Raw genomic sequence first — 27,667 nt, 5'->3', positions numbered from 1 at the left:
AAGACGGGTTCAACAGTTTCGGCTAAAAGGCTCCATGTACCCTCTCTCCCTTCCCACACAGCACATATCACTGATGTCCCGGACATGGAGGTTGATCATGTGAGTATTGAACCATAGCTAAAGTTCAGATATACATTACTGACTTCTTAGACTATACTTAAGGTTAATGCCATCTAACTTGGATGTGCTAAGGTGATTCGTAGCCTATCCAACATGAGTGTAATGTCACTTCTGATGTGGCATGTGTCTTGAGCAAACATTAATTCATTTGGCCAGGTAATCACTGTTAACGTTACCTACTGTAAAGTTTGTAAGATAACATTTTGGATGTAGGACTTTTACCTGTAACAGAGTATTTCTACAGTGTGGTATTACTACTTTTACTTAAGGAAAAGCTCTCAGTGCTTGTTCTACCTCTGGAGCCCCTTTCAACAACAAGGTAATTCAGTGCTTTACATAAAAAATAAAACCAATAAAGACAAGCTAATACAATAATTTTAAATAAAATAAAACCAAAAATATTAAAGGAATAGAAGTTACAGTTCAGTATAAGCCGTTAACAAATTGTTTTGTTTACTGAAAAGTAGCGGCAAACAGAAAAGTCTTCAGTCTTGATTTAAAAGAGCTCAGAGCTGCAGCAGACCTGCCGTTTTCTGCAAGTTTGTTCCAGATCTGTGGAGCATAAAGACTGAACTCTGCCTCTCCGTGGTTAGTTTTAACATGGGGGACACAGAGCAGACCTGTCCCAGACGGATGGAGACAAGACATTTTTATTGTACTGGTAAAGAACAAACAAAAAAAGGCACATCATTGACATGACACTGACATGACACACGCTATCACCGTAGACAATCTCTGATTTCAACCACCAAAAAAAATCTGTGTTTGCTTTGTGAGACAGATTCAGGTCAAATGTGGAGAGATGCAGTGTGTTTTCAGTGTGACTAAGACGTGTAGTACTGTTACAGTAGAGTTTACTCTCTTTGTGAGGACTGCAGAGCATGCAGAGCTCTCTCAGTTTCACATCTACTGTCGGCCTTTTTTTAGCAGAAGTTGGTGGTAAAGTGCCTGGTAAAGGGCATCCCAGGAGAATTTTTTTGAGGGAAGCAGAAAGAATTGTTTTCAGATTTACTCAGTTTCAGGGGATTCGAACTCCTGTTCCAGTCCTCGGTTCACTTCTCTAATCTTTAGGGCATAGATTCCTGCATTTCATAAATTTCATGTTTGTCCGACGATTCCTCCTACGCTTGTTGCCTCGTTGATCTTTGTGGCCAGACAGTTTGAACTTTGTCGTAGTAAAGTGTCAGCAGAGTTTTGCTTTTGCAAATGATGCAATTGTTGAAATAAGTGTAACTTTATCCACATTTCTCCCTCCTTCATCAGTTCAAACTCAGAAATGACAGCTTGATTAAAATGAAAACAAAATTCAAATAAGTTCCCCTCCAATAATCGTATTTGCTTTCACACAGTTAACACTATCACATGATCAACAGTTGGTAACATAAGCAAACGTACGTGACTTAAAGTCAGATGATTTGCATTTTGTCCCTGACAAGACAGAGGAAGTGAGGACAGATGTTTTCCCCCTTCTTTTGCGTGCAATAAAACATATTTACACGTGATAAAAACAGCTAATAATAACTAACATCATCTAATGATAACGTGCATGAGGCAGGAAGTGTAAGGGACATATTAGGAAGTCATATTTTCAGTGTTTACATGCGCAAGCAGAGAGCTTTTAATATCATTACCTGTATACATACTGATGGGATGGCTTAATGCAGATGTTTTAATCATTATGGTGACTTGCACAACGGTTTTCAATTACATTTGCAAGCTATTTGTTTTTTATGTGACCTGGCTGTTGTTACATTTCCCCCTGTCTGGGGTTCATAAAATACTCTTATCCATAACTCTAAAAAATACTGTTCAGAGCAAACATGCTTTAGATTACAACTTAAAAAAACATAGTGATGGAAGTACATTTACTCAAGTACAACTTTTACATTCTTGTACTTTCCGTATGTGAGTTCACGTTGAATACCATCCATGACACATAATGACAAGCAGCAGTTATATCAGCTGCAGTAAAAGTAAAAGTTTTAATATGTCTAATATGTTCTTCTTAAATAAAATGAGTGATATAGCACTTCCTGTTTTTGTTGAACTATTGCTAATTTTACTGAAGTAGCTAACAGTATGTCTCAGTATGACTCCTGCTCTTGCATATTCAACATTTGCACTTTCTAAAAAGTATATTAAATATTTTGTTTTGCTGTAAGGAAAGTGTTTGCATATAAAAGTTTAAAAAAACATACTTAATAATAACTTTTATTGATGCAGGTTGAAGTGTTAAAAGTTAACAATGCATAGAAAATGACTTTAATAACACAGAAGAAACCATTAGAAGAAATGTGACTATTTTATAAACATCAATGATAGCCTGCGCATTAAGCGTAATGTTTTACAAACTCTGCTGCTGAGTGCTCAGGATGACAACGAAGAAATGTTTTTAACACAAAGTACACACCATTATTTTACTGACTTCTTAATGCTTTTGGCCCCCACATTACCTCCAGAAGTGCTTCAACTTGTTTTCTTATAACTTATCTTGTGCCCACGTCTTTTAATGTTTGATTATGTTTTTATTTTGACTGAACCAGACACATGTAGACACGAACATTTCTGTTTCTCTGTGAAACTCAAAGTGTCATCAGAGTCTTGGCTAAGAAGCTGACACAAATGACAGGCCTGACAACAATCCCTAAGAACTACAAAGGCAAAAGAGAACAAAGGAATAAGTGTTTCAGAGAATGTGTGAGGAAATCGGCAGCCTAAGATACCTGTTGGAGATGATGTCATGCCGCCCGCTTTCTCTATATCCTGATCTTAAAGTGGCCCACATGTCCACAGGTCGTGCGAACACTGACAAGGTGAAGGGCAAGTGTGGGCCTCGCACGAAGGGAATGTTTGCCACGTCACATAAAGTCAAGTCCATCCTATTTTTAAGGGTGTCAACAAAGAGGGTGAATCACACAGTAATTCAAGTGGAACAACTTATGAGATATTAAGTCAGCTTCCGTGCTGCATAGAAGTGTGTGTTCATGAATCATGAGTGCAATCACGCAATCATGAACTTCTGTCTTTTTGAGGATCGATTTCAGAGCAGGAGGCCGAAGATATTTTGGAGAGAGTGAGGGCGGTTTGGACAGACATTAGGTCCAGTGTTTAGGACCGGGTTAGGGTTAGAATTAAAGTTTTTTCCTGGTAGTGGCATGGCTCTGTGGATGGCAAGGTCGGCCAGGGAAATATCTCAACAGCTGCAAGATTTCCATGAAATATTGTACATATTTAGAGCATGAATCTTACTGACTTTAGTGATTCTGACTCCTTCTGTCGTGCCACCATGAGGTTGATTTGTGGTTTTCAGTTAAATGTCTAGACAACTATTGGATGGATTGCCATTATTTTTAATCCAGACATTCCTGTCCCCCTCAGGATGAATTGTAATGTCAGTAAGACACTTAAATATGACTAAAAATGTAATTGGTCTAATGGTATGACCCCATATGCGTCATTCCGATCAGCCCCAGATTGTACTTTTAGTTTAGTGCTTGCCAGAAAATGTTAGTATGCTAACATGTTAAGCTAAGATGGTGAACATGATAAAAAATAATACCTGCTAAACACTAGCATGACTCTGTCCGAAATTACACCCTTGCTTTCACATTTGTACATAAAACACACTCAGTTTTAGCCTATTCATAACTGTGCATCTCTGCATCATGGAATTTTTTAGGGCAGTTAATAGCGATTTAATGTACACACTCATTATTTGGACAAAAAAATAAAATGGCTTTTGGACACTGCCCATGTTAGCGTGTCATTGTTAGCATGTTAGCATGCTCAGCATCAGTGGATTGATTCTTCTTCTGCTGTTCGTCAAATGAATCCCAATCCGGTTGTTTAAATCCACTAATAAACAGGGAATTGCTGTGGTTCTTTTGGTGCAGAGATATATGAAGGGTGTAGTTGGTGTGTAGTTGAAGGTCAGGGAACGAAAAATACACATTAACATTATCTATGACTTATTCACTCAACATCGAGTCTAAGAAATGTTTTAGCTCTTATTACATGAGAGAGACCAGGCGGCCTCAAAGGAGTCTGATCAGAGGGTGTTAGAAATGTCTGTGGATGTGTTGTAAAGTGCAAGCAGCATGGCTGATTTTGCACCAAATATGCGGCTTCCTGTTTTGCACATGTTGCAATGCCTAATTCAAGATGTACAGTGTCATGTATTGTATGTGTGTGCAGTGTTACCCTCAGGGCAATAAGATGAGCAACTCTATGTTTTGTGTTGGCAGGGTGTTTTTAATCCTTGGGCGTCATGCAGCCCGTCAGTACTCTTGAGGTTTCTCAGGCATCCAAGGTATGTCTTTGTGGTTTGCGTTCAGTTTTAAATTGTTGATGACTAGAATGTGTCATGCTTTGTAATGTGATAATGTGGAAATAATTGCGGGTTGGTTCTACACACAGTACATGCAGTCTTTCATGCCATCTATTATTTAGGGGGAGGTGGCTCCACCTTCTGGCAGGCTGGCAGTTCACAGTGCAAAAAAGTCAATAAATGGACTCAAATGGCTTTTGAATAATACTTTTTATTACTCTTTCATTTCTTACCCCTTCTTCAACTCAAATCACAGTAATATAATATTCCATTTCATAAATTACGCAATAAGTGGAAACAAACATATTCATTCCCTAGACAGTTACAGTTTACATTCAATTTAAAATGCTTACAAGACCACCAAACGCCACACAATTTCAAGAGTCAGAACCAGCGGTCCAAACTAGAGACTTTGCTACGGTTGGACTGATACAGTATGTTGTTTTGCCAAGCAATTTAGTAAAAAGTCAATAGGATGTGAAGTTGGATGTACGACCTTTTATTTAAATTGTTTTAGTCTGTAAAACTTGCAGTTTCAAACCATGGCCCTGCCCGATGGCGCTGTTAGCATTTTAGTGTTTCATTATTTGCTATCCTGCAAAAAACAAGAATCAATTATTGTTTTTTTTTTTTTTAATTGGCACAAAATTGGAAGAAAATACAGGTGATGAACGGCTTTTGTTGAAACGTACTGGGCCTCCTAATACCATACCAGTCCAACCCCAAATTATTCTCTCTCTTCTCTGAGATCCTCAAATCCTGGAGTCTAAAGAAGCTGATAGGCTCCCCAGAATGTCGACGTGTTGTCTTGTAGAAACTCACCAGATGTATCTAAGCTGACGCTGTCTCCCACTTTGAGGCTGACGATCTTGGCCACCCACACGGAGCCCTCCGTTGTGTTCAGGATCCCCTCAACCAGTTTCATCATACGTTTACCAAAAGCGGCATTTCTTTTCAAAATCACAGATTTGGACCCATTTGTCGTCTGTTGCTTCCTGAAGGTGACCTGGGCATAGATGAAGTAGAGGCTGCTCTCCAAGCAGTGGATGGAGTTGTTACGCAGGACGAGAGAGCAGGAGTGACAGGTGCTGGGGGATTCTTGCCAAGAGAGATTATCCAGAGCTGAAAGAGATTTTGGCAAACTTTCCTTTAGTTGCTCCGTTATAAAAACACATTCCCTTCACCCATGAAAGTCAAGGCAGTGATTGAGTTACAGCGTTTTAATCCACCAGTCTACCGCTTGAAACATTCACACTCAAAATGTCCCCTCAGCTTAAATATAGACATCAGGTAAACAAAGCTGATCTTCCAATTAATTGTTCATTTCCTTTTATTTGACTGGCTAAACTTAGCACCCCCTGACAAACTGTGTGATAATGTGGGCTGTAATTATACCTTAAGACGTTGCAGCCCACATTACAGCTCTGCCTCGGGTTTATTGAGGTTTTAGGAACCCACTTCACAGAGGGAAAAAGGCAGTGTGGTGGGAGGAACACAATGCATGAGACTGGAAACATTACAAGGCTGTATGTCTATCTCAGACTGTGTGTGCATGCAGATGGTCTATGTGTGAATGTTGTATATTTATAGGTTATTAGGTTATAGCTGAAAAATGCTTTTTCGCTCGTAGCAAGAAGCCAATTCAGAAAATAGTTTTCAAGGGGCCCAAGTAGACCCACTGAGGTCTGTTTCACTTAAATGACCAGCTAAAGAATTCAAATCAGGAGTAACGTTGTTGTTGTTTACTCTCTGGTGCAGCCACTTCCCCTCAATCCTTCCTACGTTTCTCAGAATGACTTTCATCAGCTCCCAGCATGTCTGAGCTTGTTGCACCCGGCATATGTAGGTGTCAAGTCTGGCAGCACTTTTTTATACATTTGAAGACAACGACAACAAGAGAGAGCAGTAAAAAGTGAGAGTCAGGCCTTGTGCTCTTGTATTTTGGTCCGTTGAGACGTCTTTGGGCAAGAAAGTGGTTTCTCCGTCTTTGTTTTAATGTAGTTTTTCTCTGTGACCACTGAAAGTCAGTATAAAATGACCGCTCTGGACGAGGGACTCGATCTTTGAAGTCTTAGGCACTGACAGTGACCTGACACTGACTATTGATGTCTTAGAAAGTTGAAAATGTTTCAGCTGAATTTGGAAATAAACTACACTTGGCATTTTTTTTTGCTTGACCAGTTTTTCAAAGAAGCAAACAAACAACAAAACATAGAAATGGAAGATGGAGGACTGAGATGTTCAAAGTACAACGTACTTCAAAGACATTTTAGATTTGCAAAAATTATAGTAACTAAGACATAAACCATCTTCAGTTATCTAAAGATATATTTGATATATTTCTTTATTAACTCATAACCATCAAACACAAAAATAAGCGATGAAAGTTAGGATCAGGATATTAACCAAAAGAGGTTAGACACGCATTAACTTCTTCCTGCTGCTTTTCAAACATGAAATGTCCATTATTGTTGCTCATTGTTCACTGTTATAATTGTTTTTCTGACATTAATATTTTCAATAATAATTTTCAAACTACATCTTTTACAACAACAAAGAAAAAACAAAAAGCGAACAACGACGACAACAAACATCACAGTAAGTCAGCAAAACAACAATCAGAAAGGAAAAGAAAAGCACACATTTCTCTGTTTTTGTTTTTCTAAAAGTATATATTTATATATTCTTAAATGTTCAAAAGAGGGTATATTCTATTCAGTTCAAAGAGAAGATGTACTTACACTTGATTAGCTGGATGTAAGAGAGAGGAGATCCTGAAAAGCAACACAATTAAGAGGTTATTTGATGAGTCAGTGACTGGAAATATTCATTCAGTCATTCATTCATCTTCAACCGCTTGTCCCTGTTGGGGTCGCGGGGGGCTGGAGCCAATCTCAGCTGACATCGTGCGTGAGGCGGGGTACACCCTGGACAGGACGCCAGTCTATCACAGGGCTCATAGAGACGAACAGAGACAGACAACCATTCACACCTACGGGCAATTTTAGAGTCATCAATTAACCTAACACGTGCACGTCTTTGGACTGTGGGAGGAAACCGGAGAACCCGGAGAAAACCCACGCAGACACGGGGAGAACATGCAAACTCCACACAGAAGGGCCCCAGCTGGGATTGGAACCTCTCGCCGTGAGGCGACAGTGCTAACCACCACACCACCGTGTCACCGTTTTATTTCTAATTCTTAAAGATTTGAGATGTGGGAAGTCAGAAAGTATCTTCACTTACCTATTGACTTTAAGGGAGCCTCAATAGTGTTGACTGCAAGATAAAAGTTTTGAATTAAATCCACTGTTTTTATTAAAATGCTCATAAGATCTCAACTTGTGCAATAACATGAGGTTACTTTAGACAGTATCGTATGTACCAGTTGGACCTGTTGGATGGACATGATCTGGCTTCAGTGTAGAGACTTCTTCCTAGAAAAGACAGTAAATAAACAATTATGTTCTGCATCATCATCATCATCATCATCATCATCATCATCATCATCATCATCATCGTCATCGTCTTCGTCATCCTTGTTGCTTTGTCATCTCACAGGAAACAACTTGAACACTGTGTCTCCAAAATATCAACTTTTACATAAACATTTTTTAATGATTCAAAGGGTTTTATAAGGGAGGAGTATATCCTCGCCCAATAAAGGAACATTTCATCCTTAACTGGGAAATATAAAAATGGCCAAAGCCGGAGTCCTATTTTTCCTTCTTCTCAGTAAGAGCTGTTGTTTCAAACTGTGGTACTTTTTTGAGGTTGTAGTTGCTTTTGATGTTTGTGTTTAATTGTATTTACCCGTAGTCCGTAGTTCCGTAGTTTCCAACCTTTTTCCTCAAGGGACCTCTTTTAAACTGACGACCCCTGACTAATTGACATATGTCATTGATTTTAATTATTTTATAGGGACAATGGCATCAAATGCTATGATTCAGAACAGAGAATAAGCATTACAGTACAAAAAAGAGGATAGGCTACTCTATGTTTCAACCATGATCCCAGTTGTGATTTAAAACTAGAGAGACTAGAGCATTGTCTGACAGTGCTGGGTATTATGTGACAAAAGTTTGTAGTTTGTATAAAACGAGCCATTTGGATTTTAAGCGGATTATTTCCTCTGTTGTGTATCTTTTTTGAGTTTTTAACAGTCGTAAATCCATCATAGGGTTATTATTTTTGACAGATTAAGTGTTGTCTTCTCCCTGATGCTTGGCCTTTGTTCCAACAGCTTTTTAGTTGTTTTAACTGGGTAGTCTTCTGATGCAGGAGGATTTATCAGAAAGGGAGGGGTCCTGTCTGTGGATATCGTAGAATTTCACAAGCACATGTGAGACGAGACTTAACAGGTGATGGCTTTCACTTACAAATCACACATTGTTCATTCATGTATCAGCTACATGAGAACAACTCCGCAGTCTAACAGTTCAAACCCAATCATCATGAGTGACAGATGTACTGACCTCCGTTGACTTTGGTTTGATTGAAATGACAAGTGCTGCCAAAACCACCATGGCCACAGTGAGGACGCCACACCACACCTGCAGCAGCAGGTACTTCTGAGAGGACTTCAACCGACCCTCCATTCTGTCAAACACACACACATTCAATTCAATTCAATCTACAGGCATTTAAACATACACACTTTCGTTTTGTCATACAGGAGATTGTACTGACTTAATGACCCTGACCTTTTAATGACCTTTTTTTTTTGTTTTACATCCCGTTCATTATCTTTGTAGTTTTGAGTACAGTGATGACATTTTACTTAGCCTTATTACTGACATCTGCTGCAGCATTATAACAGTCCATTGGCAATGGTGACAATTAACTGAGTACATTTTCACTCAAGTACAATTTTGTATTCAACTTAAAGCTCTGTGCCTCCATTTCGTGCTACTTTATACTTCTTCTCCACAACATTTCTGAATGGAATATTAAACTTCTTACTCCAGTACTTTTAGTAGTTGTAAAATCTTAATCTGACAGTAGTTTGTCAGATTAAGATTTTACATTAAAAAAACATGAGCTTGTAAATACGATGCATTTTTTAAAGATTAAACCAGCTGTTTTGAATGTTTTTGACTTGTGACTTATTAGAAAAAGGCATTGACGATAGGACACATTTCCGATCTCTTAAAAAAAGGAAATCTAAAAACTTTGAAGCAAATTTGTGTAATGGACCTTAGTTTTTCTTCTGCTCTATTTAAGCAGTGTGATGACCCCTCTGATCGTGTTACCTGTCTCACTACTTATGTTTCTGAGTATCATTTTATTTCTATTTGGTAAATAATACTGTATATTAACACAACTCAGAGATATAATGAGAAGGGCTGACCTCTAACCACTACAGTATGTCTAAAATCAGCTTTTCATGTGAGAGTTTTACTTGACAAGTATAACTAACACGTCCTCATGTATCAGATTGGCTGTACTGCACATATTGCATGATGGGTGCATGTACACCGTGTTCTCTTTGTGTTGTTTTTTGGCCCTGCACAGAGGGTGCCATGTCTAGTGTAAAGTTTGTGGTTTGGTTGTTTTTTCTAATGAAAGAGACTGAAACTCATCAGAGACTGTTGAAATACCCCTGACCCAGAATTGTGTTTAAACTTGGCTGCCAATCAAACTCCAAACCTTTAAACAAGAATGCAACGATGGTAATTTCCAGAAGCATTCCTTACATAGTGGTACAAGCACGTTGTTCAACACTGTAAGTAATGTATGAAATGCAGTGGGTGTTACCATATTTCATTCATTTCAGATGCCTCATGACAGAGTTAGACAGTAAAAGTACTTGTTGCCAGTGACTTTTTTGCCTCTCTGAATTGAATGAATGAATTATAAGAGGCATTTCTGTCCATGTCTCTGGTAGCAGCATCACATTAACTGTGTTTACTGCATTTATCAAGTTTTTGATTCTACAAAATCTCATTTGTACAGAGTGTCTCATAAAAATGAAGCACTATCAGATTAATCACTCAGTAAATAAATCCAAACTATTTCCCAACAAGTCTTATCTGCACTGACATTAATGTTACATTTGACTTTTGACCCCTCACTCTGGAAAAGGAGGAAATTTGATGTTAAAGGATTCTTTTGAAAACTCAGAATTTTAAATTGTACCAAGACATGTTATTATTTCCCTGACCAAGATACTGCAGAAATACTAAAATCAGGCAAAAGAAAATCCCATCCTTAAACACGTGCCTTCCTCTTTTCACACATACTTAATATAATTTGGGAACTTCAACATCTTACAAGGCAGTATATGATCTTACCCACAGACCAAAGAATAACAACAATTACATATCACAGGAATGCAAAACAATATTGAAGACACATTTAAGAGAGGATCTAAATTTCCTCACTAAAGCTTGACTCACCCAGTGTGTGTTGCACTCTCAGTGTCCAAATTCATCTGCTGCTTCTCTCTGAGAGACATGGTCAGGTTGACAGGGTTTTCCCTTTTGCATGGGCCATACAGTGAAGATGAGATGGAGTTTTTTTTTCTCCTCAGTATACAGAGTTGTGGTTGGACCAAGAGGAGGAGGGGGGCTGTGGTGTAGGTGGCTCCACTTGTGGATGGAAAAGTGTATTGCACGCGGGACGAAACTCAAAAAAGCACCACACAACAACTGATGTGAAACTTTCATTGGATTAATGAAACCAAATTGCAGTTTCATGTAGTGTAGCTTTCATGTGGAACCAAATGGCTGCCTTCAATTACCCTCAATTAATGATAAGAATAAAATATTGAAAAAAGGGAATTGGGGTTTTCTTATGTTTATGTCAACCAAAAATGTCTGACATTGACTATTGTGACTGTATGTGAGCAAGGTTTGACACTAGCGAGGTGTTTTCACATTTCTCTACTGTGCACTGTCATTGCCACTGTGTATCCCGGGCAGCTTTAGTTGTAACGTCACTGATACATAAATTTATCACTGTCTGATATGTGAAACACTATTCGACGGGGTAACAACTTTGACACAACACCGGTAAAGAAACCTGAAACCTCCAGAGTGGGCTGTCAGTTCAGAGAGAAAACACACTGCAGTCATAGCCGTCAGCCACTGACAATTACAAGCTAACAAGCTAACAAACAGCAGAAACTAATATTAGATGCTAACTACACTTACCATTCAGATACGTCTGCAAGTCCCTGATTTTAGTGACAACAGACACCTCATCTGAGTCTGGGTCTGACTGATGCCGGGTTCAGGACGCTGAAACTATAGTTGCAGATGGCCCGTGGACGGCGGGCAGCCCGGTGCTCCATGAGTCAGCCCAAGAGGCTCCGCTGCCCTGCCGCCTTCCGTCTGAGGCAAACATGTAGGCCTATGGCTGATTATCTCCGATGTTTCGTCCTGATTTGTGCTGCTATATCATTGGTCAACCTCGGCTTAGAATGTAGTCACCGAAGAGTCTCAGCGTAGCATGAGCAGATCCAGGATTTATCAATGAGGGAGAAACAGTGGATGTGCTTCCAGCGCCTTCTCTGCATTTTATATACTTTCTACATATTTGAGAAAACCCTGTTAAACAAAAATATTGATCACAGCAGAGTAGTTTTTACAGACTTTAACACACGGCTGGAGTGGGACTAAATATGTTGAATAGGACGTAGGATGTGCAGTATTTTAGTGGCACACAAAGAAACAAATATGTGGTGCGGCGCCTCACAGACACTTCAGTGTTGACTGTCGGTGGTTTGTGATTTCCTACGTTTATAGGTCACTGTCAGAGTGAGTCAACACCCAAACAATTATGACAGGGACTTTTTCTTCACACCATGCATTTGATGTGAACTGAGCTGTGATGAGGAGATACACTGTAATGCAACATATTATGGCATCCCTTTTGTTAACTGCTAAGTCTAAATCTATGACACATAACAATATCAACTACGTTTACATATGTAGTAGATTTAAAGTTTAAAGGCTAAAGAAAGCTCCTGAAGAGTACATTTCAACTTCAAGGGTGTCAAATAGCAGGCTCTACACAGAACAGAGATGCACACTGTTTTTTAATTTGCTTAACATGTCAGAATACAGGGTCAATAAGAATTTTTTTTCCCCTCCATGGGCTACAGAGATTCATGCTGTAGCTGTAGCTGAGAGAGCTGAATTACATTATATGTATGGTAATAATTTATCATGCAGCATGAACATGATTATAGAAAAACTACTTGCTGGATTTGAAGGAAAATGGTTTAAAGATATCTTGTTAAAACCAGAATTATGACGTTAAAGGTGTTTAGTTTCATAGCTGAGAACAGGGAGTCTTCCTCTGATCCTCTGACTCTGTTCTGACAATTTAAAAAATGTTGAGAATTAATCACGTTTCCTTCTGTATTGTCCTTATTATGATGAGTTAAGAATATTTATGTTAAATGAAATGTCTTTTCAAAATCCAGAAATGTTCTGGTGCACTGACGCTGACAGAATTAAATGGTTGTTCAACTTTAATGCTTTAAAGTTGGCTACCTTTGTTTCTGAAGCTTGGGAAAATCATCAGGAGGGTTCATTTGTTATTGATGTTGCTACTCTGGTTTCCCAGCTGACATCGGATGTGAGGCGGGGCACACCCTGGACAGGATCCAAAATGAAGCTTGAACCAAAAATGTTGGTTAATCCCTTGATTCCTTGGGGCAAATGGCACAAATGTAATCTACCTAGTGGTTTCATGTGTTTGGTTTGATCTTATTTGGTATTAAAAAAAGTGTAAAACCCTGGCATTTTAAGCTTGTTCGACGACTCCATAGACTCCAGCGTGTCAAGCCAGAGACTGTTGTGAAAATGTATACTGAGCTAGCCTCGCAAGACCATCCTGAAGCTCGCAGGTTCCATTGAATTTTACTCGTGGCTTAGTCTGGTAATTTGGTGATTTCAGATGAGCGCTGCTATCGAGCAAGCTGCTCTCTAACGCTGAAATTGTGCCTTTTATCTGTAAATTCACGTTGCACAAACGAAAAATATCCTTTACCGACATGTACATGTACATTTACTTTCTGAGCTTTGCCTCGACGCTCTGTTAGTACGTCATACACATCATTGATCTGATTGGTTGATTTGGCCTGTCTATTACCAACACAGGTGGTGATAGACAGATGATTTATCCAATCAGCAACCAGTATTTTCGCCTCTTTCCAAAAGATCTCCGATCGAGAGTTCCCAGATGGATATGCAGGGCAAATGCAAATTTTGTGAATAAATCCATCTGACGGAGTCAGGTTAGTACTAAGCATACCACTGCATAAATGAGACTTGGATTATACTGCACGAGATGTGTGAGAGTTTGTAAACGGATGCAGCCCCTTTATAAGTCTTGGTTCACCATGGAGGCATGCAACAAAAGTTTTCTTCAACATTTCAAGGTAACAGAAGATGAGTAACTGATATAAAAATGATAATTTAGGGGATGAAGTACTCCTTTAAAAGTAGCCTAACCATGGTAAATGGACTTGTACTTATATAGCGCCTTTCTTGTCTTCTGACTACTCAAGGCACTTTCGCACTACTTGTCACATTCACCCATTCACACAGATGGCAGTGGACATCTAAATACCATCTAAACTAAATTTAACAATACACACCACATTTACACATCCATGCACAGCACAGGGAGCAATTCAGGGTTCAGTGTCTTGCCCAGGGACACTTCGACATGTGGACCGGGGGAGCGAACCGCTGATCTTTTGAATGTAGGACAACCCACTCTATCACTGAGCCACAGCCGCCCCTAACCATCATTACAATACGATAAGACAGAAGTGCGGAATGGTTTGATGGTAAGAGGAATATAGTTACAGTATTTCAAATGTAGACATAGACATTAGGATGAGAAATGGTGGTAAGAAAACAGTATTGAAAGTTGCAGTTGGGTTTGAAAACATTGTCAGCCAGACAGTGAGAGGGTCAATTTCCCTTTCACTTTACTGTTTTTGGTTTCACGCTCCATGGGACATCCCCCACTAACCAATCTAAGTTCTCTGGGATTATGTAAATGTCACCAACTTTCTCCTAACTTTACTCTGTCAATCACAAGCCACACAAACAAACACGTACGCCAACACATGCAACATGAAAAACATGTGGGCTGAATGTGGGCTGCTGGGTGCTGTCCCCTCATAAAAGGGGGAACAAACTGTGGCTCACTGCTGACTCCTGTACATCTTACCTGTAATGGTAAAGTGTTTATGAAAACACAGGTATGAGTTCTTCTTTTCATGCGTCTCCTCTTAATTTACCACAATGTCAGGTGTGAAAGGTCAATGAGTATGAATAAGGCGGTAACTAAGTTCTGAATCTATTAGGACACAAAATCAATACATATGGTAAATGTGGTCAGAAATAAAGAACTGTTTGTCAGCATGTAGAAACCCAAGTTGCTCTTTGTTGTAAGTCATCAATCATTAGTCATCATATCAATGTTCAACTCTGCCCAACAAGAACATTATGCCACTCTGTTTAGTCTCACAGAACTCACATTTGTTTTTTGTGGTCCCATACATCAAGACATTGCTGGTACGAGTATATTCTTTATTACAAGAACCAAAAAAATAGCTTAAAGTATTTATCTATAACATTGTATACCTGGTATAAAAAATGCTAAAGCTTTGATAATAACATCGGCTTCATAAGACCTTTGTGCGTGTGTGTGTGTGTGTGTTTTGATCAAATTTGATTGACAACATAAGTAAACAACCCTACAACTGTCAGCAGATTTAATTAATTTGCTGCTAAATCCTGATGATAAGAAAATGTGTGCGGAGCAACAGCAAAGTTATAAAGATGGTTACTTGGGATCCAATTTTCTCGTTTTGTTTCACTTCAACAAAACTGTTTTTAATCTGTTTTTTGTCTGTTATAATACTGTATAAAGACCAAAATTACACATCGTGCATAAGTATTTATTCACACTAGCATCATTGTTCTTAAATTTCACCACAAGTGAACAAGGAGTTCCTTTATTTTCTGCCACAGATTCATGTTTGGGATTTGGGAGCCCCCCTTTGCTGGACACGTCTTTGTTCGACCTTTAGTGGCAGAATGATGTACGTATGTGCAGATTTTGAATCCAGAAGTCTGATGTCACTCTAATTTGCTGAGGGGGGAAAGTTTCTCTCTGCTCATCTTCAAACTGATTTAAGAGGAACACTTCACCCTCAAAATGTCCATTTGTATGTCAGTTACACACTGAATGTCGCCTTGAATTTATGAAGAAAACCTTGTTTTGATGCATGCCTCCACGATGAACGGAGAATCAAAAAACAGAGAAATGCCTTGAGGCACTGAAGCAATAGGGGTCCATGCTTACAGCAAAACTTTCTCAAAACATCTGTTGACAAACTCTCACACAACTCTCATTCTCATTCTCATCTTCAGCCTCTTATCCGGGGTCGGGTCGCGGGGGCAGCAGCTTTAGCAGGGAACCCCAAACTTCCCTTTCCCGGGCCGCATTAACCAGCTCTAACTGGGGGATCCCGAGGCGTTCCCAGGCCAGTGTGGAGATATGATCTCTCCTCATTTTTTTTTACATTGTGGTATCGTTACCTTTGCTTCAGTAAAGCATGGGGACACTATTACACAGTCCAGTGGTAATGCAAATCAAAACTGTGATTCATAAGATGGCACACTGTAGTCATTTAACCAAGCAGAGACCAACAGGGAAGCAACTCTGAGAAAGTTGATGGGGGGAAATTCAACTTCTGTTTTCATATCCCTAAGCATTTCCACCACCCTTACAAATGTCACGGTTGGGTGTGCCACCTGACTGTACAGAAGCAGAACACTGAGTCGTGTGCTTGAATCATTGCATGGTTCGTTTGGCCCGGAGGTACAAAGACGTCAGTCAGGTGGAAGTGATTATCTGTTGCTGTCATGACAACAAGAAACACAAACACATTGCTTCATCCTTCTATTTATTCAGAGTGATTTGCTTTAGCTTATTTAGGAAATGTAATAGCTACTCATCATTTAGTGAACAAGGAAATCTTTCCATGCAAACCTGACGGGGAAATAACACATGGTTCATGAACTGCGTAGAAATGGCATTTGTATTATATGTATCTGTATTATATCAAATGGTAAAATAGAGTAACAAAAAGGTCATTTATTTATAGTGGAGTCTTAATAAACCAATATTTTTCTTCGCATATGTGACCGATCTAAAGCTGAGTGTAGTGATCGGCGTAAAAACCTTCATTCAAGTTATGTGAACAGGTATTTCTGTTCAGTAGGCATCACGGGAATCCCCTTGGGTTTTTGCTGTTGGCTGTTGGTGGATTTTCTCCCTCAAAGGTGTTTTTTTCAACTCATGCTATATCGCCTGACAATAAGTAAAACAAAAAAAATGGGTGGATGAGCAAACAATCAAAACATCTTCATGGCTGGTTTCACTTTTCAGTGTAGCATCATATTTTTGGCACGACAAATCACAGTTTTTTGCTGATGTCATTTGATGTTTGCAGAAAATGTGAAGGGTGAATGAAATAACACATTACATGTTTGTATTTTTACTTCATTTGTTTCCCTGTTACACAGTGAAAATACGGAAAACATGTATTGTCATCCAAGCTGTCCATCGCTCCTGTCACATCCTGTAAGAAATTGTGTACAACCAAGAGACTGTTAGACAAAGTAAAGAAGGACGGGTCATAACAGTGACAATGGATATTCTCGCCTACCTGAATGCATTTAGGTGCAAAACTCTGTGAATGCAGATGCAATTGTTTCAATTCAAGAAACATTTTGAGATTCAAAAGCATGATTTTCTTGTTTTCTTCAATATTATCCAAATGACAAACCTTTCTGTTGAGGTAGTCTGACACTTTTGGACACTCCGTGACAGGCGAAGTTTTTCAGAAATGCTGTCACCACCTCAGAGTCGACGTCACTCTGGCGAGCTACAGTGGAAGGCGAACAAGTTAGATGTGTTGGTGCAGCAGACCGTTTGATTTAACAACAATCACATGCCATGAGTGTTAAGAATCGTGTTTAAATAAACCTTTCAGGGAGTAGTTATTTAACCAAATAGTTCACCCCGAAATTAAAATGTTTTGATCTAAATGCTTGGACTTGTAATTGTCTTGGACTCGGCTTTGGTCCTGGCTGCTGATTCAGGATCAGTTTTACAGAGCATTGCCAAAATGATATGCATTGATTAGGTGTTGGGAGAGAGATCTTGTCTTACTCCTTCATCACTGAATTAACATTGGGAAGACACTATTGCCTATTCTGATCTTAAACAGGACTCACTTTGCTTTGGATTTGACTCGGACTTGATTAAGTTGGTCTTGACTACTTCCTTTTTCTTCCTCATGATTTCCTGAATTTTGCTGCAGTCGTCCGTAGCTCAGTATGTTAAAAACGATCGTTTGGGGCCCTCACTGAAATCGTTTGACTACACTGCCTTAAAGCACATTAACTTCATATTTAGTCAAAACTGAGGTTGAGTTTTTCATTTGTTTTATCATATAAAACCATTATTTACATCATAGAAATGTTTTATTTGTGTGAAAATCTGTGAAAGCTAGCTGGTGAGGAGGTCATACCTATGTTCCCAGGGTCATATGTTCCCCGGTCGTATAAGCCTCTGCCTCCGCGGATTTAATTCAGCATTGTGGTACGGCTAGAGGTAACGTTTAGGGTTAGGGTGAGGGGGTAGTGTTAGGGTGTACATAAGCCTATTTGCCTGGGGAATTCGGCCCTGATTGTTGACAAAATAACAGACCGAGGAACATAGGACACTTTCTTTCAAGATGTTTGGTATTTATCTCCAGCTGTAGACGGTAATAGTTTGTGGAGGCTGAATTATTTGAGCATTATTTGGGGTTATCTGTTCCATTAAGCTGGCTTACCATACAGCATGTGTCTGCTGAGAGAGTCCTCTGAGTCTGTCTCCTTTAGAGGTGGTTCTATTTCCTGGAAAATGATGCACCCGGGACAGTTGACCGACTTGCCGCTCCAGAGCAGGTTCCTCCGCTTCGGCCTTCCTGCGTCAAAACAACAAGACACCACGAGGGCAGCAGCAGTATGAGTGAGTGACCCAGGAAGAGGTCAACGTACTGCAGTGTACTCCCAAAAGGCTCCAAGGCTGATTATTAATAGAGGTGTCTTTGTTGTAAAGCTGCTTTCTCTTAGTTTATCAGTTGATTATTCTGTGCTGAACTTGGTCAAGGCTGGATTACCAAACTGGGTGAAGCAGACCGCTCCAGGTTCACTGGTTGTTTAATGAATATTTTGGAGTATGCACCTCAAAAGCAAAGCATCAATTGAAATTAAAGGGGGACATCACCTAAATTAAGAACTCCCAATATGTTATTCTCGTGACCCAGGAAAGTTTGATTAATATGCTTGAACATGAGCTACCTTTTCTCAAAGTCAGAAACACGAGACGTACAGTCGAGCCCTTCACACACCACTTTTTTTGTGCGATTAATCCGGTGTGTACTTTCACAAGGTTGATTTTTCTGAGCCTTCACACCACGAATAAAGGCATCAACCAGGAGAATTATAAAACAAAAAACACAGAAGCTATGTTGTCCAAACCAACACTGCAAACTTTACTCCTTTCAGCTTTGACAACAGCAGTGCATACCAGATCCACTCCTTCCGTGCTTACCTTTCACAATAAAAGCCCTAGACTGTGTAAGTGCTTACCTGCCGATATGGATATTTACAGGCGAGCATTTTACATTTTCATGTTGTTTATTCGTCAAGCCCCCGCTGTGTAAGGCCTTTCGTCTGGAGCTACTCTATAGATGATGAGGGGGAATCTGATTTGATATGTTTTCTTTTTTATACCCAAATGAGCTTCATTTTATTAGAGTATTCTCCTGTTTGGAAACAGAAAATGTTCCCATATACTCAGAGCTTTCCCTCAGGGTTTTCAAAGTCAGAGACCCATCAACAGTTTGGAGCCCGTCTCACATTTTGAAAACCTCTAATCCAAAACATCTTTCCCAATTCATGGTATACTTGATTACATCACAAACTTGGGGTTTAGCACTCCGGGTTTTAGATTCGGGAGGGAGTTGTATATGTTTACTAATATTTTTGGACCGTCTAAGACCATAGGAATGACATGTATGGATTTCTAATGTGCGCAGGTCCCATTTAAGAACTTATGGTGGACGTGGTCTGATCTCGAGGCTCTGTTTTAAATGAATAGATACCACTCTCAGATTTGTGTGTCATTTACAGCTAGAGTCAGAGGCTGGTTTTCTCGAGACTGGAAACAGGAAACAGCCTGTTGTTATAACTTTTCTGCTGAATAAGGTCCTTTCTCTCTTTGTCCTGTCGGTGTACATCTAATGAAATTCCTTTTTTTGTAGTTTTGGCTTAGTGTAGTTCACCATAGCAATAAAAACTGTACATTTTAGAAATAATTTGTGGCAAGATTGGCAACTACCTACTTGTTCTACATGAGGAAATATGAAGAATTAGACCTGACAAGCTTGGAACTATATTGATTTCATGTTTGTGTGTGAAATGATTACACTAAATATTCAGATGCCCGAGTTCTTTAAGCTGAAAATCCACCCAAAAGTAATTTCAGTGGTGAGCTTTTGCATTACAGATGTTCTAACAGAAACGCTCAGGGGGTTTCCCACCCTGCCAAGAATAAAAGTCTGGGAAAATTACTCAATCCCTGTGTTTTGGGGTAAAGTTTTTGAATTTATTTTAGCACAAAGGTCCCATCTGCAGAGTCTCTTACAAACAAACAAACAAACATAAAGTGTCCTCCAGAAACTTGTACCTATAGATCTCTTGTGTGTGCGTGTGAATGCAGGCGGTGCTGTAGTTACTGTACCTTCCAGCTCCAGATCTTCCCTGTCAGGATGAATATGATAGGTCCAGGTCTCTTTTATGCAGTCATCTCCTCTAAGCAAATATTTGAAAAGCAAATACACGTTTAGATGATATAATAACAAAAGATAAACATGACATCAGGACTTTCATTTTTGAAACATGCATTCACAACTTTTCCACTTTCTGAACATCACTTCCCTAATTCTGGAGTCTATTTAGGAACTGGGTTTTTTTCCCTCTCTCTTGTTCTCAGCAGGCGAGTGAGACACTCTCATACCTATAAATATGTTTATATCATTAAAATAAAGAGTGAATGTTGGCTTCCATGCTGTCAGCGGTGGAGTACAAGTTTAAATCCTTGGACTTTACCTGAGTATTTCCATTTTATGCTACTAACAGTTCAGAGGAAAACATTTTTACTCCACTACATTTGATAGGCAAACGTGTCTTTTCAGATTTAAATTTAATATTTTCCTCAGAATGAGAACTTTGAGTTTGGATGCTTTCATATTTAGCTGAATTTCTACAGTGTTACTTAGGTACTTGACCCAATCCAGAATAAAACATGAGGTTAACGTGAGTTCAAATAGTCACATAGAACGTACATTATAATAATTTTTACTGTATTGACTTTTTACTAACTGTTGTGCAGTAATTCACCTAAACACAGTGCATCAGAGCAGTTTTTCCCATGAATGTCATGTTATATTTTAATATCCTTGCTGCATCTTATACTAGTTTTGGAGAATTGCCCTTTTGCCCTCATTACATCATGCGCGTTAAGAAACATCTACTTGTTTAGACTGTGTGTGCGTGTGCGTGTGCGTGTGCGTATGCGTGTGTATTTGAAGACCTCACATGCGCATATGTCCAGTCAGCAGCAGTGTGTCATTGACCGGCTCTTCCATGGCGAACCACATGTTGTCCATTGCTTTAAACATCTGGATGTCAGCCTCTCTGTGACTGACTGCTGCTTTGAAGTACCATTTCCCCAAATACTAAAACAGATGGAGAGGTAGCATGACAGTGTGGGGTTGCAGCAACGCTAAAGGAACAAAAGCTATTTTAAGATATGAGCCCACAACTTGAGAAGAGGACCACTTATGGAAAGAACAGAGGGGGTGGAAAGAGCGTCTCCGCGGTCACGTCTATATTATCTCGGTTAATCTCTGTGCATCTGCAATAACTGAAATTCCAGAGCGTTACTCATTCACAACCAGAGGGTATTTATTAAGACGAGCATTCAAATCAGCTTAAATGCATCACAAATTACAAATTACATGTGTCGTGAAAAAAAAGTTTCCCTGGAAAGTCATCTACAACAAATTTCCAGTGACAGAAATAATCAAATGTTGATTGCTCTGTCATAATAAGTTATGGTATCTGGGTGCCGTTTGCATTTTGATCAACAGAAAATCTAAATATGTTGTTTCTCACCTGTTGGTGATCAACCGTGTTGACAGGCAACTGCTCCGGATATGAACAAGGAACAAAGACCTGATAGAACAAGCCGCATAAATAGAGCAAATATGACAACGCGTTATCCCACATATCTGCCACCTCAGCACTAAAACTTCTACCCGATCAGAGTGTCTGTTGCTCCTCTTTGCACAGGCATGTTTCTATTACAACATAAAAGGGGGTGGATGTAGGTAAATAATTAATGTGTACAGCTGCAATACCCCCTGACCTCCACACCTACGACTGTGGAGATAACGGTGGACCTCAGGAGGAGCCCCTCCAACTCTGTCCCCCCACTCAACAACACTGCTTCTGCTGTGGAAGCATTCGGCTTTCTCCCAGGACCGAAAGTTGGCATCCAACATAGACTCAGTCTGAAAAAAAAAGGCCCAGCAGAGGATGCACTTTCTGCACCAGCTCGGGAAGTTCAACCTGCTGATCCAGTTCTGCAGCACGTTCTCTGTCTGCACGTCCATCGCTGCGTGGTTTTGGATCAGCCAAAAAAAACGAAACAGAAACAGAGTACAACAAACAATCTGGACTACAGAAAGAATCACTGGTGCCAACCCCTCCACTCGGGACTTTAGGAGGTAGGGTCAACGAACAGGCAGGTAAAAAAAAAAACCTGCAGACCCGTCACACCCTGGACACAACCTGTTCAAACTTCTCCCCTCTGGTAGGCGCTAAAGAACACTGCACGCCAAAACAACCAGAAACTAAACGGTTTCTGCTCACATCCCGCCATTTTGATGAACATCCATTAAATGACACTATATATTTTTATATTATCATGTAAATAAAGTTTTTTTTGTAACACCAACATATCACTAAATATATCAGTATAAACCTAAGCCGCTGTATACTATATGCTATCTACATATATGCATATACTGTAAAGTTACCTGTCACATTAATCAATATTCAAACATATTGTCACTGCACAACTTGCACTATTGTTTATATATATATATATATATATATATATATATATATATATATATATATATATATATATATAGGTATGTTGGTAATTGTTGAAGTGTGTGTGTGTATGTTTTTTATATAGCACATAATAGCTAAATGCTTATTTACTTTCGTTCTGCTTTGTTGTCCTTTTTGCTGTTTTGTCCTTACGTTTTTAAATGTCTGTGTAACTATAGCAACAAAACCCCTGAGTCAAATCCCTTGTATGTGTACACACACTTGGCCAATGAAGCTGATTCTGAAGTTTGAAAGAGGGTCATCATGGGTTCAATAGGGCAGTTTCTGATCTTGGGTTAAACACTTTTATATTGAAATGAATCATTCTTTCACACAGCGAGCTCTTCTCATGTTCCAAAATCTGCTCAAGGAAGAAACTTAAAGCGCTTCTGAGTCATCATCGTGTGTAGGAGGTGGTGGTTTCTTTGAAATCACTTCCACAAAACAACTGTTAATTATAGAATAAGAAAAACATACATGCAAGTACCATTTTTGATATACTTAAACAGAGTATTGCTAATTTGTTTGCGTACGGCCTGTCCTGACTGGAGAAGACACTGTCAACATGCATCTGCTGGGAATCATTAACTTCTTGTTTGGTGCTACTTTTTTATCGTCCTACAATCGTGTTTGTCTTTCTCAGGTTTTGAGAAACAGAATTGCTGACAGGTTCTTTTCTCTGTTAATCATTAAATCTCTGGGTCTATAAAATGTTCACAAAAATCACCATTTCACACAGCCAAGTTGACTTACTTAATAGCTGGTTATGTCCGATCTGAAGCCTAAGATATTAAGTTTAATTTAATAGAAACTTGCAAATATTCCCATTGGAGAACCATTTAATTATCTTCTTAAAATTACTTGGATTATTTATCATATATGAAACAGTTGCCGATTCACTTTGTTTGGATTGACTAACCGATTAATCTACCTACAGTTTCCGCTCTGAAGTTAGAGATCAGGTTAAAATCTGCACGTACTTCCACAAGATGGAATCAAAAAACAAACACAACGCGATTTTTGAATCGGTTTCCTCCATGTGAGACTATCACACTTATTCTGGCACCGTCGAGTATTAAGCCATTTCTTTCCAAACCATGTCGAACAAATATTCCGTCAGATTGTAATTTCGGCTATTTTTGGTTGTTCTGACAATAAATGGGCCCTTCCTTCCCACCAGAAGCAGATTCTTAGAGCAGGTATGGGTTCAGCTAAAACAAATATTACTAAATAGTCTCCACCTCCCCTTTTGTTTAGGAGGTGGCTCAATGAAATTCCTAATTGGTTTTAACAAAGGGAATTCACATTTTAAAGGTGTGGAAACCATTTTTGATATCACTTGATGAGTTAAAAGTGTCTGGTTTGTTTGTTTTGCTGCTCTGCTTTAATCTGAGTGAACTTTAACCTTGCACTCTGATACTCTGGCTGCCCTCCACTCCTTTTTGTTTATGGAAATGTTTTTTTCTTTTGTACTCCGACTGTATGTTTATGATCAAATTTGAAAATAAGGTATTCATTTTTTTGCTGAACTTAATGGAAAGCCACATCTGTCACTGATCGTGCAACTGATGCAGTTTCCTCATATTTAGTTTCATTACAATCTGTTCCTCCCTGTGAAGGATTCCTTCTCCTGCACACTTATAAATATTTTAAAAAGAAAGAGCAGGAATAGCCCTGCCAACAAAATACTGCTTTTGTGAAGCTTCTATTTTTGAGGCTGTAGTTTGCAGAGGTTGCAAAAATCAATGCAACATGCAAACAACAACTTCCGTTCTTACATTTAAGGTTTTTGAATGTCACCAAAAACAACACACAAGCGTAACGTATCTTTTTTAATTGTTTAATCATGTTATGGATGAACAAAGTATCAGTAAGTGCCACCTAGACTTTAGTAATCAAACCAGAGTGATTATTGGATTTAGTTAAAATAGGTTTCCTGTCTTTCAGGTGAAGAACGTGCGGACGGGACGGCATGAAAAGTCAGACTTCACTATGCATGAACTTGTTTTCCGTGTGAAGCTGTGATAACTGAAACAGATAATCTGAACTAAAACCAGCTGCTCTCAGTGCGTTTTCCCAAAGTCAGACGGGGATTGAACTTTTACTTTAAACATTTCTCAAGATGTATTTTCAAGAATTACTGAGAGCAAAACTCACTTTGTTAACGTATCTAAATGTTACAACAGTTTGGTTCTATCCTATGTGAAACAAGTCTAATATTTCTCTGCATAAATTGTTTCTTTCACTTCTGTGTCGTGTTAACATCAGTGATCCGGGCATGTGCAGTGACTCCTTGTCCTTCCCCTCTCTCTCTCTCTCTCTCTCTCGCTCTCTGATGGCCGGGCAAAATCCCCCTACGACTCCCCCTTCAGCACCGACACCAGGTCTCCGCTCTCTTGCAGCTCCTTGATAATGTCCAAACCCCCGATCAGGTCTCCTTTCACGTAGAGCTGCGGGTAGGTTGGCCAGTTAGAATAGGTCTTGAGCCCCTGACGCACCTCTTCATCCTGCAGGATATCAAAGGTGTCATAATCCACCCCGGTGCTGTTCAAAACCTCCAGTGTCTGCTTGCTGAAGCCGCATCTCGCGCCCTCCTTGTTGCCCTTCATGAACAGCATGACCGGGCTCTGGTTGATGACGGCCTTCAGTCGGTGCTCCAGGGTGACCACCTTCGGGCAGGTGTTCTCCAGCTCCCCGGACTCAGCCAGCTCCTTCACTATGTCCAGTCCCCCCACCAGCTCCCCGTTCGCATACAGCTGAGGGTAGGTGGGCCAGTTGGAGTAGGTCTTCAGCCCCTGTCGCACCCCCTCGTCGGACAGGATGTCGAAGCTGCTGAACTGGATGTTGTGCTCCTTCAGCAGGCCCACTATCTGCCGGCTGAAGCCGCAGCGGGGCTCCTGCGAGGACCCCTTCATGAAGAGCATGCAAGGCGCCGCGTTGATCAGCTTCTTCAGCCGCTGGTTCAGGTCCGTGGTGCTGCTCTCCGCAGCTCCTCCACCCGGACTCCCGGTGACCGCCAAGCGCTGCACCTTCTTGGTCAGCTCCGGAGCATGGGCCCCGTCCAGGCGGTCCACCTTCTCCCCTCCCTTGAAGAAAAGGAAAGTGGGGACGGAGGCGATTTCATACTTCTCTGACACCTCCGGCACCGCTTCCGCCTCCAGTTTGACAAACGTGGTGTGCGCGTGCTCCTTGGCCAGCTCGGCCATGACGTCGTTCATCTGGCCGCACTGAGGAGCCCACGCCGCCTGGAAGTGAACCACGGTCAAACATTTTCCAGCTTTGGTTAAGAAATCCTCAAACTGCTGATTCGTTGTCGCCTCCACGAGATTCGCCATTTTTCTTTCCTTCTGTGTTGCGTTTCCGGTGTCTGTCCTGACGTCACATCCGTGCAGTCTGGTAGCTTCCACGGCCAATGGAAGGAGGCCGGGACACCCGAAAAACAAACGTTTGAGCTTGGGGGTATAACGCATGCGCAATGGTACTTTTTGTGATTGTGAGGGGAGACGATTGAACGTGTTTTTGCACATTGTTTTCATATCACTTATTTTAGTTTGATTTACAGAAGTACCTTTCAAAATGTTTTGTAAAAAAAAAAAACAATACTAACAATTACAGATGCACTGATACAGTTTTTTTCCCGATCCAATCCAATACTGGGCCCGATACCGATCCGATAATACTGTTGGATGAATGAACCATACACCTTTCCATGTGAGTGAAGAATCAAGCATCGGTCGGTGCATGCAAATGTAGCATACAAGAGAGACAGTGCAGACTTCACTTCCTCAGGGAGTTCAAATCCTTTGAAGTCTGCAATGAAATGTACCTTTTACCTTTTTCATCAATCTGTTGTGGCAAGTGCTGTGTTTTTTTGCTGCTGTGTGCTGGGGCAACTGTGTTACGTCCAGAGAGAAGAACCGACTGGACAAGCTGGTCAGGAAGTGTGGATCAATGATGGGGTGGAGGTTGGACACTGTTGATGAGCCGGGGGAGAAGAGGATGTGGAGCATGACTCAGGTCATTCTCAAGAACAACAGCCACCCCCAGCACAACCCTGTGGCTGCTCAGAGAAGCCGCCTCAGGGACCGACTCCTCTCCATGTGCTGCAGCACTGAGAGGTTCAGGAGGTCGTCTGTCCCGGTGGCCACAAGACTGTACAATAAACTTCTGTAATGTGCATTTTTATCCCATCTGAAAGTAGCTTTTTAAGTAATTTATTTACATTTCTTTAAAATCTGTACTGATGTGAGAGTGTTTAGTTATGGACATCTGACTTTCTCCAATTGGGGATGAATAAAGCACTTCTATCTATCTAAGCTAGACATAAACATTTAGCCTTATTAAAAAAGGTAACAATTAACACAGATATAAATGTAATTAATATTATTCATTAACAAATAAAGTGTACATTAGCAGCAAAAGTAAATGAATAACACTTCCATGTAAAGTGCACTGCAAACAGATATTTTAAAATGTAATATAAAACCCTAACCGCTGTTGCAAACTTAGAACTGAAGTGACTAGATCGCTGTAACTGTATTGCTGTGTATGATATTAATAAAAAAAAGAAATGACTGGATCATCGGCCTCATTCATCCGATATCTGATCCAGCTAGTTAGTCAATATCTGAGCCGATATCCGATCCGGGTGTACTAATAAAGATGGATTTATAATTAAATCTTAACAATCCTAAATTTTTCGACAGATGTAACTCACAGTATTTGATCAGTATCTTAGTAAATTACTTTAAGCATAATATTATTTGTCTTAACAAACAACCCTCCTTTTATATTTTTGAAAGATTCAGATTTTAAATCACTATGTGGTTGGCCCCCCAAAGGTAGCTTCCTCTAGCCTCCTCTGTACCTCAGGTCTCGCTGCCCAGCCATGTCTCTGTAGTGACAGCTAGTGTTTGTTTAGGTGTGAGTGTGTGTGTCAGTGTGTCAG

At 40.0% G+C, this 27,667-nt stretch overlaps 2 protein-coding genes across 2 annotated transcripts; both read right to left on the bottom strand.

The window, feature by feature from the left end:
• Positions 1-16,994: 16,994 nt before the first annotated feature.
• Positions 16,995-22,214, bottom strand: apom (apolipoprotein M; the record flags this gene model as incomplete). The annotated part of the gene is made up of 8 exons (XM_083917769.1): positions 16,995-17,063; positions 17,151-17,174; positions 17,271-17,369; positions 18,324-18,458; positions 20,279-20,349; positions 21,136-21,275; positions 21,715-21,774; positions 21,960-22,214. The coding sequence occupies 7 exons, from the start codon at positions 22,212-22,214 to the stop codon at positions 17,161-17,163; spliced, it is 774 nt and encodes a 257-aa protein (XP_083773895.1). The 3' UTR covers positions 16,995-17,063; positions 17,151-17,160.
• A 2,381-nt stretch (positions 22,215-24,595) lies between these two features.
• glrx3 (glutaredoxin 3) lies at positions 24,596-26,069 on the bottom strand. Its single transcript, XM_083918193.1, has one exon. It carries the CDS (start codon positions 26,052-26,054, stop codon positions 25,074-25,076), a length of 981 nt encoding a protein of 326 aa, XP_083774319.1. The 5' UTR covers positions 26,055-26,069; the 3' UTR covers positions 24,596-25,073.
• Between the last annotated feature and the right edge of the window lie 1,598 nt (positions 26,070-27,667).

This window comes from Echiichthys vipera (assembly GCF_963691815.1).
Source record: "Echiichthys vipera genome assembly, chromosome: 8".
NCBI classification, from domain to species: domain Eukaryota; kingdom Metazoa; phylum Chordata; class Actinopteri; order Perciformes; family Trachinidae; genus Echiichthys; species Echiichthys vipera.
The sequence above is the reverse complement of the archived record's forward strand: the minus strand, read 5'-3'. Positions and strand labels throughout refer to the sequence as shown.

Coding starts and splice junctions, on each gene's coding strand:
- glrx3 (XM_083918193.1), bottom strand. CDS start 26,054: ATGGCGAATCTCGTGGAGGCGACAACGAATCAGCAGTTTGAGGATTTC.